The sequence below is a fragment of the Mastomys coucha genome, unplaced genomic scaffold (genome assembly GCF_008632895.1).
Source record: "Mastomys coucha isolate ucsf_1 unplaced genomic scaffold, UCSF_Mcou_1 pScaffold9, whole genome shotgun sequence".
Lineage (NCBI taxonomy): Eukaryota > Metazoa > Chordata > Mammalia > Rodentia > Muridae > Mastomys > Mastomys coucha.
In genome coordinates, this window is record NW_022196915.1 from 87,072,760 (window position 1) to 87,092,056 (window position 19,297).

At 40.6% G+C, this 19,297-nt stretch overlaps 1 protein-coding gene across 14 annotated transcripts in view; it reads left to right on the forward strand.

Annotated features, from left to right (window-relative positions):
- The window catches only part of Lmo7 (LIM domain 7), a 195,364-nt gene that overhangs the window by 65,777 nt on the left and 110,290 nt on the right, over positions 1 to 19,297 (forward strand). For all 14 annotated transcript variants that reach the window (XM_031363014.1, XM_031363015.1, XM_031363018.1 and 11 more), the window contains one exon: positions 9,629 to 9,698. In XM_031363014.1, the coding sequence (XP_031218874.1) occupies positions 9,629 to 9,698 (70 nt within the window). The remainder of the gene's footprint in view (positions 1 to 9,628; positions 9,699 to 19,297) is intronic.

Here is a 19,297-nt window from a genome sequence, read left to right on the forward strand (position 1 = left end):
AGGCAGTCAGTCAGGCAGGCAGGCAAGGGAGGCAGGCAGGCATTTTTTCAACCAAACCAGGTCCTTGCCTGCTCTTAACTGTTTATTTTAGACATACATTCTTTTGGCTTTATTAACAATGAAATGGGCACAAAACCAACCCTGTTCCTTTAAAAAAGGTTTTTACTAAATTAATGAAAAATTCCCTAGATTTCTTAGGTGATTTCGGCTTTCTGAGTCTTATCCATGGTATCTGTACAGTCTCTCATTTCTTTAGTGTTGGCTAGTATTTATAAGGGCTGCTAAACTACAAATGTTAAAATATGTAGAAAAAGTTGTCACTACATAAACATCTGCAACCCTCATTTGCTCTCGCATAATTATTTCTGTGTTCTGAACACCCAGCATCTAGATACTGCTATCAGTGAGCAGTAGTCTCATCTTGTGGTGTCAGCCTTGGAAGTCATCTGAGGAAAACATGCTTTATTCTTCTGTGAAGTAAGAAGGTTTGTTTGAAGATAGTGTCACTGGGTGTGTCACTGGTTAGTCAATCTGTAGTTCCCCCTCTTTGGAATGGCCCCAAGTGTCTGCTCTGTCACCGTCGGCCATGAACGTAACTTCTGAGTTCATGCCTTGGTGAACACATGGCTCACATCACTGAGAAGCTTCTCCCAGCGTTACCGGGTCTTTCCCCTCAGCCCCAGCTCCCTTCGCTTGGTGCTTAGAAAACTGGAGCAAAATTTGCTCACCTGTTGCAGTGAGAAGCCCGGTTGTATTTACATTTCCTTTGGGACGCTCGAACTGCCTAAAAGGTCCAGTCTTGAAAGATGCATTCCTTAGAATAAGGTAGTTATGCAGGTACTACTCTGAGCAGTGGGAGGGTGACTTTTAATGCAGTATAGAGAACCATGCAGCTTGTCACTGATGTTTATAGAATACAATTGGTGCTAGAGTCGAGGACTTCTACATAGAGACCAGGACTGGGGAATCCCTAAGACATCTAGGCAGTGGGCCTCTGGAGGGCCACAGGCTTTGGTGGGGTAGAGAAGGTGGTGGTCTTTGCAGCTGTTTCTGGCCTTGAATTTATAAAGGAGGAAAATGGCTCCCGTGGGACTTCCCAGGTCAGTACCACCTGCTGTGATGAGCAGCTTTCTCTGGAGGCCAACTTTCTTCAGTTACTTCACAGTTTCTCATTCGTAGCTTCTCATTGCTGTGACAAGGCCCCAAGGAAAAGCACCTGAAAAGAAACAATTACATCCTTTGGGTTGTGCTTCAGGCGTTCCCATCCAAGGTTGACTTGCTGGTCTGTGCTAAGCTACAGTTTCCTAGCTGTAAGAACTAAGCTGCTCAGTTTATGGTCATGTCCAGTGTGCCAAGCATGGAGTGAACGGAGCAGGGGACCAGATACATTGGCATAGGTTAGACCACACCTCCCACTCGTCATCACTTCCTGACAATGTCATCATGTTAGGAATTCATTCAGGGATTAATCCATTGATCACACCAAAACTCCCAGGATTACAATTTCTGCACTATAGAACTCATTAACACACCAGCAAGCCCAATGTGTGTATCTATAGGGAAATAATTTCCCACTCAAATTATAGCACTCTTACAAAATCTAACCAGACTTTTCCAATACTTATAATTATCTCAGCACTTACATAGAATCATAAACAGGCAAGAATAGGAAAGATTCTAATAATAAAATGTATTGAAATCGCCTGTCCTAATATTAGAACACGTGACAAAACCGACTAAGTACAATACTTTAATAATGTGGCTTGCTTTTCATAATATGTATAGTAAATGGACAAAATAAAATAAAAAAGTTCAGCAATATAACGTCATGTGTAAGAATTTATGTTAAAAAAGCTGGGAGTAAAAGAGGTGAACCAGTCAGTTTGTGGTACTTGGGTAAATGGTTGGCTGTGAGTCACTTAAAATCCTTACTATATAGAAGGATGCAGTATGTAGGAAAATTATTTTTTAAAAAAAGCTAAAAGGCATTTGAGTAAAAAAAATATGTTCAGGTATTTTAAAATTCTAATCTTTAAAAGGAAAGAAAAATAAAAACAAAAAGTATGTCAAATATCTGTGGCTATAATGCTGGGTAAACTAGACAGTTTGAAATTTTCAATAAACAAGTGGGCCAAGAATGTGGCCAAATTCTTGACAAATGAGAAAATGGTTATTTGTAAATACTAACATCTCTACCCTCATCAGTGAGAATTAGAGTGCCATGAGTGCCATGCGATCCATTTGCTGCTGTTGTTGAAAGTAGTAAATAATGTAAAATATTTTTAAAATGATGGGTCTCGGAGGCACCACTCAGTGGGAAAGCGTGAGCTCAAGCTTGAGTACACAAGACCCTGGATCTCAGCCCTTAGCATCCCCTGAGAGCGAGAAGATGTCTGTATTGTGACATCAAGCTCTATAGCTGAAAATGAACCCTTGGATATAAACTTAAGTCTCAGAGAAACAACTGTGCAACAGCTATCAAATAGCTATGTGGTATTTTATTAATACAACTCATACATTTATCACATAGAGAGTATTTTCCCAGTAACCCTTCTCTTGAGAGTTGGACTACAGGTGGAGGAAGAAAATAGTCTCATCTTCTTATCATGGGAAATATTAAGAACAAAGACCTGAAACATAAAATAGGCAAAGATTGTCCTTATTTTTTTTTTCTTTTCAGATCAGACCATCTTGAACTTGCCACTTAGCTGGGAATGGCTTTTTAGCTTCTGGTTCTCCTGCCTTCTCCCCTGGAGTGCTGGGATTACAACGCACCACCATGCCCAGGCGATGCTTAGGATGGAGCGTGCGTGCTAGGCAAGCACATTGCTAGTGAGCCATATCCCCGGGGCGGATAGGCTGATTAATATTTTTAATCTCCTAAATTCTTGAGGCACTGTGGAAGATTACACAATAGACATCTGATGTTCAGAGTCAGGAAGTGTCACTGCTGTGGAAAGCGTGAGGGAACCCAGAGGTAGGAACAGGACACACTGGTGAGGATGGGAGCTGTTGATGTTGCCAAATTCCTTTCCTGATATAGATTAGTGTTTAACACTAGTGCTTTCATTCTCAGAAGCAGAAGAAAGTAAAGGGGGGGCTAAACAAATATGCATCACACCATTTTTATAGTGGTAAAAATTGGGGACCTTTATCATCACAGTATAGTATTATATATCATATCATAACATTATAGTATCATGCAGAGTAGTTTCTCATTATAATAATGTTTCTATAATACATTACTAACACAATAATATGTAAGTATAACATTACATATGTATAATATAGACATAATACATGTGTATATACTATAACAATACTATATTATTTGTTATATAATATATATTATATACTATTATATTTTATGTTATATAATAATAGTACAATGTAGACCCTTCTTTATTTTTATTTTTTAAAAATATTTATTTATTTATGTAATGCATCCATTACAGATGGTTGTGAGCTACCATGTGGATGCTGGGAATTGAACTCAGGACTTATGGAAGAGGAGTCAGTGTTCTTAACCACCGAGCTATGTAATAGGGCAATACAGACCCCTTTCAGACTGGCTTCTTTCAGTTAATAATATGAATTTAATTTGCTTCCATATCTTTACATTGCTTAATAGCTCATTTTGGTTTGGCACCAAATGATAATCCCGTTTTTTATGAGTGGGCCGGTTTATTTACTCCGATTTACCTAATATGAGAGGATATCATGATGGTTTTAAGTTGTTGTAACTATAAATAAAACTTCTCTTCAAAGTCAGCCTGGTCTACAGAGAGAGTTTCAGGGCATCCAGGGATAGACAGAGACCTAGACTCAAACACCAATAGAAGGCTTGTCTAAACATCCACGTGCATTTCCTTGTGCAGCCATACATTTTTGACTGATTTGGTAAACACTGAGGAGTGCTACTGATGCTCGTATGCTAACATATGTTCAGTTCCATAAGAACCTGGCTGGCACACTGCCTTCCAAGGTGTCACACTGCTTCCTCCTCCCACCAGCAATGGTCGGCATTCCTGCTGCTCCATGTCCTTGACAACATTTGCTGTTGTCAGGGTATTGCTTTTGGCCTTTCCTAGAGGTTAGTAGGTGTGTAGTAGTAATTTTTTTTTTTTTTTTTTGCCAGTTTTCATTTCCCTGATGACATTATCATGTGGAGTTTTTTTTTTCCCTCATAGTTATTTTCTTACCTGTGCATCTTTTTTGATGGAACTGTTAAAGTCTTTGTATTTTTGTAATTTTTTTTTAACCAGTTTTCTGTGGAGTTTTTTTTTTCCCTCATAGTTATTTTCTTACCTGTACATCTTTTTTGATGGAACTGTTAAGGTCTTTGTTTCTTTTTTCCGTCAGTGTTTTGCTTTGTTTAAACTTAATGTGTTTTGAGAATTCTTTATTAATTTTAGGTAACAGTCTATCCCTCTTGAACATATTTTCCTATTCTGTCTTTTCACTCTCCTGTCAGCCTCTTTTGGAGAATGGACATTTTGAATTTTAATGAAGCTTAGCCTGTCAGCTGTCTCTTACCCAGATTTTCTTTTCCCCCTGTGTTGTCTCTTAGGAGTAAAAGGTGTGTGATCTGTGAGTTTCCTTTGTGGGGTCTGTGTCAAATGTTGGTTGTTCTGATATGGTATAGGAGAGTTCCTGGGGTCTAGCCCACTAGTCTGTAATTCCTGAGACTACTCAATCAGGAGAATCTGCTGTCAGCCTCCCCACCAGCTTCCATTCATGCCCTTAAAGTACTGGAAATTAAAGTGCTGCATCATTTCCTCCTTTCCCGTTCCCCTTCTACCCCCTCCCAGTTACTCCTTCTTGTTCTCTCTCAAATTCCTGGCCTCTTTTTCTTTAAATATATATATATATATATATATATATATATATATATATATATATATATTCTTAGCTATTCTTAAATTGATAAATATAACTTACCAGAGGAACAGGGATGAGATTGCATCTCCTAGAAATGTCAGGAAAGCTACACCCCTGAAGCCTCACCAACATCCCTGCCTAAACAAGACAGCCATAAACAAGGATGACATAATAGATATGCTAACATGGAAAACGGGAGATCTCACAGGGCCTGGACCATAGACAAGGGACTATGGGCAATTAGGGACTGCTGAGAGGACCCCCTCCCCCATACTGGTTATCCAATACCAAATTGTGAGCCCTGAAAACATATATATATATATATATATATATATATATATATATATATATATATGGAGAAGTGCCACCATGGGAAAAATGACAACACCTGCATTGATTTTGACTTGCTGTTCGTCCATGTCGTTACCCACCTAAGCATTTATTATTAAGTTTTTATTTTCATTAAAGTTAAGCATAGCACTTTTTAATACTTAAGTTGAGAACACTAATGTAGTCATAAAGTTTTATACTGAATGCTTTTATACTTTTAAATTTTAGATGACAAATGCTGGTTATCCTACCCATGAGAATGTCTACTTGATGTGCTTTTATTTTAAAATATGAATGTAGACAGAAGTTATTGACTTAGTCTTGACACCTCCTGAAAATAACCAGGCTGGATGCCTGTCTCTGATGATTTACTCTCCAGATCGATTTTGACAATTCAGGAGAGAACAATACAGTTTGATGTACCTAGAATAGAGAAAGAATTGGTATTGTTTTTTTAAAAAAAAATATGGCAGGCTGGTGTGATGACTCAGCTGGTAAGAGCTCTGACTGCTCTTCTGAAGGTCCTGAGTTCAAATCCCAGCAACCACATAGTAGTTCACAGCCATCTGTAATGGGATCCAATGTCCTCTTCAGGTGTGTCTGAGGACAGCTACAGTGTATATACATTAAATAAATAATAAATAAATAAGTAAATAAATCTTTAAAAAAAATAAGAAATGTGCTCGAGTGGATGACTAATAAGATATAACCCACAAGTCACCAAGTCCTTCCATGTATCAATACATTCTTCCATGAATGTCTTTCCATTTATTTTGAAAATCTTTGAAGACAGGAAGTAAAAAAGATATCCCAGAATATTGTACTTTGGCTGAAGGGCTTTCTGATCAAGGGGAAAATGAAGTTTGGCAGTTAGAACTACCTTTTTTTTTTTTTTTTTTTTTTTGAAGATTAGCCAACAATAGAGTGTCCATTCAAGTTCTTAAAATCATTCAGGTCTGAGCCATGTTCAGTTTTATAGACGGCTTTCACACCTAAGTAGGGAAATCAGGATATGTCCACAGAGAGGAACCATCTGTGAATGGAGCCAGTGTTCTAGGGTAGTTCTAACAACTGTCCTTTTGTGGGGAATAGACAATGTTTTTGTGGGCAAGGGGTAAAGAAGGAGATGTAGACATCTTGAGACAGAGTCCATTTTGGCTATAGTAACAACTATTGGAACATGAGTAGCTTGCATATAGCAGGAAGTTATTTCTCTCAGTGCTTGGAAGTCCAAGATCAAGGTGGCTGCAGATTGGGTGCCTGGTAAGGGCCCACTTCCTTTATAAGTTCACATCTTGTCAACAACAGTTTGTCACCTCAACTTCCCATAGTAGAAGGGCAAGGCCTATTGACTGAAGGCACTAATCGCATGCATTCTGGAGGTGCAGAGTCATGATCTTGCCACTTCCCGAAGGGCCCTGCCCTCTATTTGAACAATGGGAGTTTTAGGAGAGCCATAGACATTCAGACCATAGCCAGTGGAGAAGCTGAGAAAATGATTGAGGTAACTGTGAGAGTACCCCAAGTTATTTTGTGTTCTAGTTCTAATCCTACCAAAAAGAACAACCCTCTGATGTGCTAAGTAAGCAGTAATTATGTTTGTTCCCCCATAGAAGGGAAGGCTTGAGAGGGATAAAGATAGAATTCTACTCAGGGCTGGAGGGATCGAACAGAGGGTGGCAGGCCAAGAACACAGGCCATGGAGGCATCTGGAAGTTTACGCTGTAATCTGATGCTTGCTTCAGAGCCAGTGACCTGAAGTCAGTGTCCCTTTAGACAGTCCACATGTGAAATTCAAGACCACTTACTGTGCAAAGCATTTCTGTTTGTAAAAGAGAGTGTTTCCATACATGGTACTCGAATTTCCTTTAACTTGAGACCCTGCCTGTATTTCATTAAGCGTGCTTAAATTCATGGAATTATTTTTAGATCTCATAAAACATTTTTTTTTTATCCTTGCAAGAGATATCCTCAGAGTTCTTCCTTGAGAATCATAATTCATAACTCACCAAGTGATTTGCATGCTTGGTATTTGTCAAAACTGTATGTTCATTTCCTCCTTAGCCTCGTGTTTATAACTGTGAGCCTTGTGATGGATGAAAACAGTGTTTTCCTCTAGTGACTCAGAGTTTTCGAGAGTGAGTGTGTGCGCTCCAGAGTGCTGGATTTTTCCTTGTGGATATTTCCGTGTTTGCACACGTACAAGAAGGTTGAGGGGTGGGAAGCAGAGGCTAATCCGTTGTGTGTACATCTTCCTTAAGTCACCTCTTACGCCAGACCTGCCGATGGGGGAGGGGTTGGTTAATTTACCACAAGGTATCTATCTGTCTTGGCTGTTTACTTTCCCTGTCCCTTTGCTCATTGACAGTAATCTGTTTGATTATTCATTTCAGAAACGGAATAGAAAATGCTCTTGAAGTTACTGACACTATATATCAAATGTGATGAGTCGTGTCAATGTGTAAACAGAGACCTGGTCCGAGTCACCCGTGACTCAGTGGGTGAGGCAGGAGTTTATGACCCTTCCTTCTGAAAGGACCACAGTGCTCAGCCTTTCCTGACAGGCTATGTGACTCCTGTTCATATTAGCTTCAAAGTTATGTCACTGAAAAATTATAGTCTAAGGCAAACACTACACTAAAAAATAACCACTGTCACGGGAATAGTGAATAACTAACTGTAAGTGATTGTTTGACTGGCTATGTCAGAATTGTGTTGTTATCAAGCAATGAGTCATGTATTAGTTTCCCTATGCCATAGAAATGCAGAAATACCTGGATTATAGAAGCAGTCAGTCAAGAGGGGAAACTAGAAAGGTTAATGTACAGTTGCTATTTATTATTAATCGGCTTAGTTTTTGTCTAGCTCCTCAGTTGTTGCATGAAGGAAAGTGGTGTGGTCAGAGAAGACAGAGGGCTTCTTAAATGGCTCTTAAATTCTTAAATTAACACATGCTTCAGAACTTAGGACTCATAGAGTCCCAACCAAGGGGCTAATTTAAAGCCGAGGGACTGCGGCTGGGGTATAGCTCCAAAGTACTTGCCTAGGACACTTGAGGCCTTGAGTTCCCTTCCCAGACACCCAGCCCCAAAGCCAAGGGGGTGGTTGTATCTGTAGCTAAGTTGTTTACAGATCTTTGTGTGAACAGACTATGAAAACAGAAAAGCAACTTTTGTTTGCCAGGCTAAATCTTCATAAGCCAGTGTTCTGTAATCCTGAATCCCGTTGAACAACATTCTGAAGGCTATTAAGTTGAGAACTTTTTGTGTTTTTTTTATATATATGTATTCTTAGCATACTTGAATGTATATAGAAATCTCTGGAATGTGGGAGGAGTGACATTCCATAAGACACTCCCACCCTTCTATAATAAGTGTCCATTGCAAAGGAGATACCAAGGAAGTAGATGATCTTATTTCCTTTTTTCTTCTTTGCTTTGCTGTTGGGCCTCATCACAGAATAAAGAATTGCTTGTTTGGCCGCTGAATTCTTAAATAGATTTTTTTTTCCACTATTTCAAGATACTTCTCTGTAACAGCGATTAATGATTAATTACCCAAGCTTGCATTAATAGGAAAATGTTGTAGTATTAAATTATTACACTGTCTGGCATTGTATTAGTGAATAAAAAGAATGAATACATACTGATCGAGATTGAGAAGCAGAATTGTCTCATCAGCGTGCTTGTCAAAGATGAGTTTCTTTTTTGTTGCTTTGTTGTATGGAGACATTTCTAATGCTTTGGTGTACAGAGACATAGATATCTCTGCAGTGTGTGTCATATTAACTGAAATGTGCTCAGTATTAGATTCCAGGGTAATTTGAAGGAGTTCTGGTACATTTAACTTCCACCCAGTCATTCTACTCTCGTAACAAAGCAATCAGTCATGGGCACGAATGAGTTACCAGTAAGAAATAGTCAATTATTTGGTTGAGTTCCCCAGCACCCTTGGCATATGAAATGGTGTGGGTTGGAGGCCAACTTTCAAAACAAGCACCCAGATGAGAAAACAGAAAAAATCCCATTGAGAATTATGAATATGGAAAAAGTATTCTTAGGGCCAAGTGAAGGGAATTGGGATGAGGGTTTTTTTTTTTTTTTTTTTACTACGTGCTGAAATGGAACCACATTGTGCCTCTGTTTAATACATGTGAAGCTACTTCTAAAGACGTGGGCTTTGGATACAGAAATGCAATCCAAAGGACCGTCCCACCCTTTTGTGCAGAGAAGTTCTTCGTTTTGCCTTAATTTTTTTGTTTTGTTTATTTTTTTAGTGGTTTTCTGATGGGCCTCTGGCTCAGAATGACACATTTGTGATCAGAGTTATGCTACTCAGAATTTTTGAGACTATTTCAAAGAGCGCTCAAACCACATTGACATTTTTTGTAATTGCCTGTGTTATTTGTTTGCTTTCAGTTTGATTAATAAGCTCAAACCTGGAGTCATTAAGAAGATCAATAGACTGTCTACCCCAATAGCAGGTTTGGTAAGTAATACATTACCTTCAAAACTAGTTTTCTTATTTTCGTTTTATTTTTTAATCAACAAATGACAATTGTACATAATTTTGTGTGCAATGTTATATCACTCTCATGTTGTCATACAGTATAATGTGTTATATAGTTCAAAACCTAGCAGAGAGGACTTTGGATGCTATCAATTTAAAGTTGTCTTTGAAATATATGAAAGTGACCAGAGTAGGTTTCCCCATCTAAAATTACTATTATTTTAAAAGAAGTGACAACTGTCTTTTTGTTTGTCTGTTTGTTTCTAGATTCCTTTATTTTTTTCCTTGGATATTTTCTTTATTTACATTTCAAATGTTACCTCCTTTCCAGGTCTCCCCTTTGGAAACCCCTATCTCATCCCCCTCCCCGCTGCATTTATGAGGGTGCTCCCCACTCCAGTCTTCCCACCATGGCATTCCCCTATACTGGGGCGTTGAACATCCTCAGGCCCAAGGGCCACTCCTCTCACTGATGTCTGCCAAGGTCATCCTCTGCCACATATGTGGCCAGAGCCCTGGGTCCCTCCATGTGTACTCGTTGGTTGGTGGTCCAGTCCCCGGGAGCTGGGGCGGGGCACAGGGCGGGTCTGGCCGGACACCCTCTTTTTAGATGCTCTTCAGCACTTCCTTCTGTCTAGAAGCCTTCATTTTAACTTGTTTGACTTTGTGCTGATCTCGATGCTTCGAAGTCTGGGTGTCCTTTCCCACTCTTCTCTCTTCCACAAGTTGCTCGTGAGTTGATTCCATTCTTCCTGTAGCTCTACCCTGCATGCCACGTTTTCTGCTGGCCACAGTAGCTCCCCAGAGTATCAGGTGCTCCCCGGATGTAGTGTTTCTGCTGTTTCGGGCTCATGCATTATGCTCACTTAGCATGCAGCCCTTAAGGATATCTGCAGGATAATTAAGGCCTGCCAGCCTTCTTACAGTGTGTCATGCTTCCTACTGATGTACAGCGTCTCTACCTCCCTTGTCAGGGTCACGTCGTGTAAAGAAGCACTGGGGATTCTCAGGTGCCTCCTACCTTTATTTCTACTACGATTATGTTCTGTGGTGCTAGGAACAGAACCAAGGGCCTTTCACTTTCTAGGCAAGCATTTTCACCCCCAGCCAAACTTTAAATTGAAGACTTCTTTTTAAAGTATTAAGAAATACTACACACTTTCATCATGTGGCTATTTAGATGTTTAAGACACAGAGGACACTGATGATAACGTGAGTCAATACCACTGGAAAAATGAAATTGATGAAGAATTTTCTAGAAGATTTAATCAGCCATATCAATCAATACTGGTAGGATGGAGAAATGGGCCAGCAGTTAAGGGCACAGGGTCCCTTAAGGGTTAAAGGTCCTGTGTTCAGTTCCCAGTGCCTATATCAAGTAGTTCACAATCACCTGTAACTCCAGGTCCAAGGGATCTGACACCCTCATCTAGAATCCGAGGGCACTTGTACTCTCGTACACACATCCCCTACCACGTAATTAAAAGCAATAAAAAGAAATCTGCTGACAGAAGTCAGTTAAAAACATCTCAGAAGGTATTTCATATAGTAACTGGAATGTAAAACCAAACTAATTATCTATGGGTTATTCAATACCCTTATAATAATCTATTTAAAATATTTTTTGGCCTTTCATGAATTTATAGCTGTGGCTAATGGCCTGCGTAACCACAGATAGGTATGCCACAGTTCCTTGGTTTAGAGAAGGTATCAAAAGTTCAGTAAACCCTTGACAGGGCTAACTTTGGCCAAGTATTTATTATTGGAAAATAGCTGTCTGGGAGCAAAGGAATGAAGTGTTGAGATTTCTTTGAAAATTAGAAATGTGTACAAAGTTCTCAGGGCTGCTGGTTCCAGTACTGACGCTTTTTCTCTTGTCAAGTTGCCTCTAATCTAGATCTGTCATGAATTGGGAGCTGATCTGTAATTTATACTGTCTTAAATTTGGTTAGGTAAAAATCCCATCATACACACACACACACACACACACACACACACACACACACGCTCACTCTCAACACACATACATATAAAATTTTATATTCTTCCAGTTATTCAGAGAATAACATTAAAGGAATGTGTCCCTGAGGTCTTTCCAGAGGGAGACAGTTTAATAAAATAAATATGCTTTATATGAAGATGACTTAGAAAGCAACCTCTACAATAATTAATGTATGAATTGTATTGAGTTACACTATCTTTTCCAGTGGCCTGAGTTATTCTTAGATAGTTTAATTTTTTTTTTGATTTTGAACTTTCATTTCTTGGCTCAATTACCGGCATTTTAAATGAAATTAGCCTTTGATCTCACACACCCCCCAAGAATCTGGAATGCTTGAATTGTGGTGTTTGTTGCTGTTGGCTACTGTGGGGTTTATTCAGTCTTAAGATCGTATGATTAGATGCAAGCACAAATGTATTTTATTTTTAAGCCCCAAACCCTCTCCAAGTATTTCTATTTCAAGCATCAAAAATTCTCTCCAGTTTGGATTTTATCTTTAGAGGCAAAAATGAAATGTATTTCCTCTGTATTAAATAGGATGCTTTCCTAAGCACAATGCAGTGAGCATTTTCACTGGGCTACGGGTGTGCAAGAGTGACGTCAGCAGCAGAGTGGTCTAAGCCAAATTGCTTTGAAGCGAGCATGGTGCCTCTTCTGCCAGCTGAGACTTGTCACAATGGTTATCACAAAACATGTGGGGTAGAGCCCCGGCGTTCATCTGGAAAGGGCTGGCAAGAGGGCTGAAAGGCATGACCAAGAGTTTGACAAGCAAATCTTCAATGCATTGATGTTCTTTTTTCCCTCCCTCCCTTCCTCCCTCCCTTCCTCCCTCCCTTTCTTCCTTCCTTCCTTCCTCCCTTTGTTCTTTCTTTCTTTCTTTCTTTCTTTCTTTCTTTCTTTCTTTCTTTCTTTCTTTCTTTCTTAGATTTATTTATTTGTTATATGTAAGTACACCGTAGCTATTTTCAGACACACCAGAAGAGGGCATCTGATCTCATTAGAGATGGTTATGAGCCACCGTGTGGTTGCTGGGATTTGAACTCAGGACCTCCAGAACAGCTGTCAGTGCTCTTAGCTGCTGAGCCATCTCTCTAGCCCGGAAGTTCTTTCTTTTAACAGACAATCCGGGGCCTGTTTGGCTGAGTATTTTCAGGGTATGGACTCTGACTTTCATGTCCAGCAGGGAGAACCACACAAATCAATTAGCAGATGAGCAAGAAGGTCCCCAAGATGGATGTGCTACCGAGCATTACAGTAGATTAACACCCAGCAGAGTGACACTGAAGTGTGAAGACCGAGCGTTCCTTAAGGAGTTCCTTAGGGAAGAGGCTGGGGGTGTCGTCTGGCTGGCCAGGGTGTCGTCTCGCTGGCCAGGGTGTTGCCTGGCTTTTGGACAAGAATATTGAGTAATCCAGGCCAGACTTTTTCATAGTACTGAGATTTATGTTCACCATACCCAACACAGTGACTGATGCATACAGGAGATAAAAGAGTTTGTTAAGCAAGTAATGAACCATGTTTTCATTGTAGAATTTAATAGGTTCTAGAATTTAGTCTTTGGTTGAGTAGGCCCACAGGTTGAAGGGGCATTGCCCCTGTCCTGAAGACTTGTGGACGTTCTAAGCCCCAGTACTCCAGAATGTATCTGTATTTTAGGTAGATGATTTTTATAGATGTGATTGGTCCAGATGCGATCAACCCAGGGTAGTGTGTGCCCCTAATCTGAGAGGTGTCCCTAAAGAGTGATGATTGTGAAAAGACATACAGAGAGGTAGAGTACCACATGTAGATGAGATTGAAGTGGAACACCACAATCCAAAGAATGGCAGAGATTGCTAATGAGCTTCCAACATCCAGCAAGGGCCTGGGAAGATCTGCAGAGCCTTCACAGGAAGCGAGTGTTTCCTAACTGACTGATGCTGGACTTCTGCCTCAGAACACCAAGACAATAAATAAGTTCATTTCTATTGCTTTAAGCCATGAGATGTTTGTATTTTGTTGTGACAGCCCTAGGAAACTTATGTACATAGGTAAATGTTTTTAGTTGATAATTGTGTACTTTGGAATAAGTGTAGGTTTACAGAACATATAAAGAAGGCCTCTCTATTATCCTAATGTTCCTTAGTGAGACACCTCAGATTCAACGTCCAGACCAGGAAACTGATGTTGACACACTCAAAGAGCCTTCTTAGCCAGATGATTTTTGCCTCTGTGTGTGTGTGTATGTGTGTGTGTGTGTGTGTGTGTGTGAGAGAGAGAGAGAGAGAGAGAGAGAGAGAGAGAGAGAGAGAGAGAGAGAGACAGAGACAGAGACAGAGACAGAGACAGAGGCAAAGACAGAGAGACAAACAGGCAGAGAGCCATATCCAGAGATACAGAGAGAGAGAGAGAGACAAAGGGAGAGAGAGAGACAGAGACAGAGACAGAGGCAGAGACAGAGAGTCCCTCAGAGACATCATTGTCCTGTGTCTGCCTCTGAAGCTCCCCATTCGTATTTTGCCAGCTTTCAACATAATGCTTTTCTGAGTAGTGAAGTCCTAGAGATATTTGCAAGCCAAGCCAGGTGAAGATAGCTTATTTTGAAGCTATATCAGATGCCTCTTGTGGTGAGCTGGTATGCAGCCATAAACACGCCAGCTCAGCTTACTTCACTCCTGTGCTGTTCCCAACAGGAATCTTTGTTTGGCCTCTCTTACCTGAGGTTCAGAAAATTCTGAATGGACCAGGCCTTTCTCCCTCCGGCTATCAGCAATCCTGAGAGTGAGCTCCTTGGAGAAAGTAGTTGTGTGGGTATATGGGATTGCCCCAGAGCACTTTTGGCTCAGCGGTGGTTTATAGGTTGAAGTGGGTTCCCTAATGGATGTTTGTGTAGGGGTAGATGCACCCAATATGTCGGATACTGACAGGACTTCTGTGTGAAAATGTGGGCTGAGTAGATGCAGTGTTTCCTGTCCCTTCTTCCATGACTCCCTCTTCAAGTCCTTTCAGCTATAGTTTTTCAGCTTGTGGGAGCTATGCATTACATCCATTTAGTTTTTAAACCCAAAGCAACAGACTTTCCCTTGTAGAGCGGCCTGTGAGCAAATCATGGAGTATGTTCTGAGTCATGAAAAGTGGCAAGAGAAGCAATTGAAACATTCATGCAATTGTTTCCTCTAGAAGGTCAAAGAATATGTTCTCTTGTGTCTTCTAGTGATAAGGCTGGTTTCACACGACTAAGTTTTAAACGAGTTTACCTTTAATTAACTAATTAGTGTATTATGTCTCTCTCTCTCTCTCTCTCTCTCTCTCTCTCTCTCTCTCTCTCTCTCTCTCTCTCTCTCTCTCTCTCTCTCTCTCTCTCTCTCTCTCTCTCTCTCTCTCTCTCTCTCTCTCTCTCTCTGGCTTGTGCATGGTTTGAGTGTGGACTAGTTGTTTCTTTCCTACCATGTCAGGTCTCTGGGATCAAACTCTGGTCATTGGGCTTGAGGGCAATGACCCTTAGTTGATCAAGTCTTATTTTATAAACCATCATATTCTTCCTATTTTTACTCTGCTTTCTGTTAATCACAAGACTGTTTAAAATAGAAAAAAAAAAACCAAAAATCAAAACCCAGAAACTTAGCTAACTAACCCAGGAGTTAGTCCATACCTTTCAAAAGCCTATGTGGTGCTTAGTGTGGGTATGCTCAACGTTCTGAAACTCAACACCAACAACGTGGGAATAAAAAAATGTTCAACAACAAAGTAAACCCCAAGGAACAGGCAAGATACCCTGCTGGTGAAAAGAACCGTTGGAGCAGAATAATGTTGACCATCAGATATGTTAGTGTGCAGGAAACACAATATGTGTAGAAACAGCCAGGAAGTTGTTAACCCTGAGTCCTTCAGCCATCTTGGACAATGCACTTGTATACAAATTGAGTTGTAAACTGTCAGTAAATCAAGGCTTCTTACCTTTAGCACCACTGACATCAGGGGCAGAGAATTCTTCATTGAGAGCACTGCCTTGGACACTGCACATTCTTCTGAGGCATTTCAGCCTCCGAGGGTTCACTAGAGGATAAAGCCCTTATCTATCATTTGTGATTACAAAACAAGCCTTCTGGCATTGCCACAGACCCCTATGGGATAAAACCTTCCCCAACTGAGAGCTACTCAGCTGAGGAAGCAGGGCAGTGAGAACCAGGCTTTTCTACAAGGATCATGTGACTGATCCTGTCCGTGGACTTCATCTTCATTTCAATTGGGATTTCTCCTTGGAAAGTAGTGGCGCTTCAGAATATGCAGCTAGACTTATTTGCTTGAATATGTGGGCTCTAATGGAAAAATTCTTGGTGTGACCAAGTTTGTATGAAAATAGGGCCTGGACTGAACCTGTTTGATGTAAAGAATTACTTTTGTGCTCTTGGCTAGCATGGGCTTCATCCGTATAATCCCAATACTTAGGAAGTTGAGGCAGGGGGATCTTGAGCTCAGCCAGGGCCTGCTTAGGCTCCACAGTGGGTTTGAGGCCAGCTTCTAACTATCTAGCCCGATAGTGTTAACTCTTAAGGGTAGAATTGTGCAAAGGGGGCATTGAAGTTGAGAAGACAGACTTCTCATTGGAGGAAACCAGCAAAGATCCCAGCTAGCGGATACTGTTGCGTGTGTTCATTTCTCTTGCCTGTCATGGCTGGTCCAGGGACAAAGCAGGCCCTGGTCCTTTCTGACTGCTGTTTTCTAGGTGGGCTAATGTGTGCTTTTTGTGACACTGTCACCCTTATCTGTCACTCTCGTGTGCACTGGGTGCCATCATCAGGGATGAAGTGACTCAGTGGAGTCTCATGGTGCCTCTGCTTGTTCTTTCCCAGAAGCTGTACAAACTTGAACTGAGAACCTGCTGTCGAGGTGACACGGCTGCCTTGCTGCTCTTATGTGTGGGCTGACTCTGTAATACCTGCTCCTTTTTTCTCCTTTCTTTTCTTTTCTTTTTTTCTCTTCTTTTCTCTAATTTTCTTTTCAGGGAAGAGTGAAAATCTATAGGCAATGGTGCTTTCATTCTGTTACACAAGTAAATCTAAAGTGTGAGAACTTGAGTGTGAGTGTTCTCTGATGGAGAAAAAGTCTTCAACTTCATTTCTTTCTTTCTTTCTTTCTTTCTTTCTTTCTTTCTTTCTCTCTCTCTCTTTCTTCCTTTCTTTCTTCCTTCCTTCCTTTCTTTCTTTCTTTCTTCCTTCCTTCCTTTCTTCCTTCCTTCCTTTCTTTCTTTCTTTCTTTCTTTCTTTCTTTCTTTCTTTCTTTCTTTCTTTCTTCTTTCCTTCTTTTTCTCCTAGAATGGGATAATTTGAGAAGGACAGATATAATGAGCTAAAGAAAATGAATGCTCCTGACCCATGTCTCTCTTATCCCAACAACTACCTTTTTAAGGAACTCCTTTGGCTAATCACTGACCTGTGTGATGCTCAGAGGCATTATCTCCTTAGTTATAATGACCAGATGCATTCATGGGCATACTCTGGTGTTTAAGGACAGAAAACATTGCAACTGGATGTATGACAGGGTTTCCCTAGCATATCTAAGGCTCTTCGTTACATGTGTTCCTCAGCAAAGCAACCAACTAACCAACCAACCAAGCAACCCAGAAAACAAGTCAGAGGTTGAGAAGTCTGTGTCTACAGAGCAGCAAGATAATATAGCTACTTAGGTCATAGGGGTCTGTCCTCTCCTTGGGCATTTTTGTTTTGTTTTGTTTTGTTTTATGATGATTTTGTAGATGACTCTGAGTTCTCAGTACTACCTCAGAACATGTGGAAAAGTGAATTCTCTTTGACTTGTGTATCCTTGCCTGTTTGATTGCAAGTCAGTGTGACTAGTCCATTTTGACAGCTGTGTTCCCCATCTTCAGAGGGCTAGAGATAAACCTTTATAAGCTGGGGAAGGTATGGAGGGGGAGACAGCTAGCCACCACCATGAAGGACTGTCTGCTCACGCTCAGCCCTGCTCTCATTCTTAGGCTTTGATTTCACCACAATTGATAGTTAGTGAAGGTTCTGTGCGTCTGTGAGGTTTCATGCTCTTTCAATTTTATTTCTCTCAAATTGCCACCATAGATCAGTTTTATATCTATTGTATCAGACCTTGATGCTCCATTGAGTAAAAAGATGAATCTCTCTCTTTCTAACTCATTTCCAAATAGAGACATGGATATTCAAAAATATTAATAAGCTTGATTAAAATAGTTAAATTTTCTCCATCATTGCCACCACCACCACCACCACCACCACCACCACCACCATTACCACCACCATTACCACCACCATCACCATCACCATCATCATCATCATCTACTATTATATTGGCTTTTTGAAACAGAGGTGTAGCCCTCGCTATCCTGGAATTTGCTCTGTAGACCAGGCTGGCACTGAACTCAGAGATCTACCTGCTTCTGCCTCCCTTACACTGAGATTGAAGGCATGCACACCTCCACCCAGCAAATTGCTTCATTACTAAACTCCATTGAAGCAGTGATTCCTAAGGGACCACAAACGACATTTACAAGACATAAAACTGATTTAAATGTTAAAACACCTCTATTGTCAGTCACATTCAAAAAAGATATTATATTTTGAGATAGTGTCATAACATAGCCCAGGCTGGTCTCAAATGCCCAACAGCCTCTCATATACCAAGATTCATTGTTTCTCTATAAATGTAGCACCAGTAAGTAAAGCTCTGAGTACTACATCTTCTCTGTAAAGAATAAACAACATGGCAGTATTAATATTATCATATTGCTTACTCATATAAGACATCACAGCATAAAAGCTAAGTATCTACTGAAAATTAGATGGTATTATGAATGAAATATGCTTTCCATGGTTTTATGTTAACTGGTTTATTTTGGTAATCTATGTTTCCCTGGGATCCCTAAGGATCACCATCTATGTTTTTTAGGTTTTTCGAGACAGGGTTTCTCTGTATAGCCCTGGCTGTCCTGGAACTCACTCTGTAGACCAGGCTGGCCTCGAACTCAGAAATCCACCTGCCTCTGCCTCCCAAGTGCTGGGATTAAAGGCGTGCCACCACTGCCCGGCCACCATCTATGTTTTGAGACAATCACTGAATCAGTTCTACTGACCAGGGCATGTGTGATGGCCATCTGCTTGGTAAGAAAGTTAGCTATAACTGCTGGAGTTCCTAAGCTCTTCCATAGAAGTGGCTTATGACAAAGCACTCTCAGGAGACTTTAAGCCTTCTCATCTCATTGCTTCTCTCTTCTTTTCAATAAAAGATAAGTGTGATCAGGGGTGAGAATTTTAAACTTATCATCAACCTTGAGTTGTTTTATTTATATGTGTGTGTGTGTGTGTGTGTGTGTGTGTGTGTGTGTAAAAGTCCAAAGACAACTGTGGAGTTGGTGTCTGCTTCCACCTCTCTGTGGGCTCTGGGCATTGAACTCAGGTTGCCAGGCTCACAGGGCCAGCACCTTTACCCTCTGAGTCATCCCATAGGTCCCTTGAGTTGTTGCTGATACCCAGAGATGATGTAGTGTAGCAAAGCAGGAAACTCCTGTTTGATTTCCAACCACAATTTCTTAATCACCTATTGGCACAAG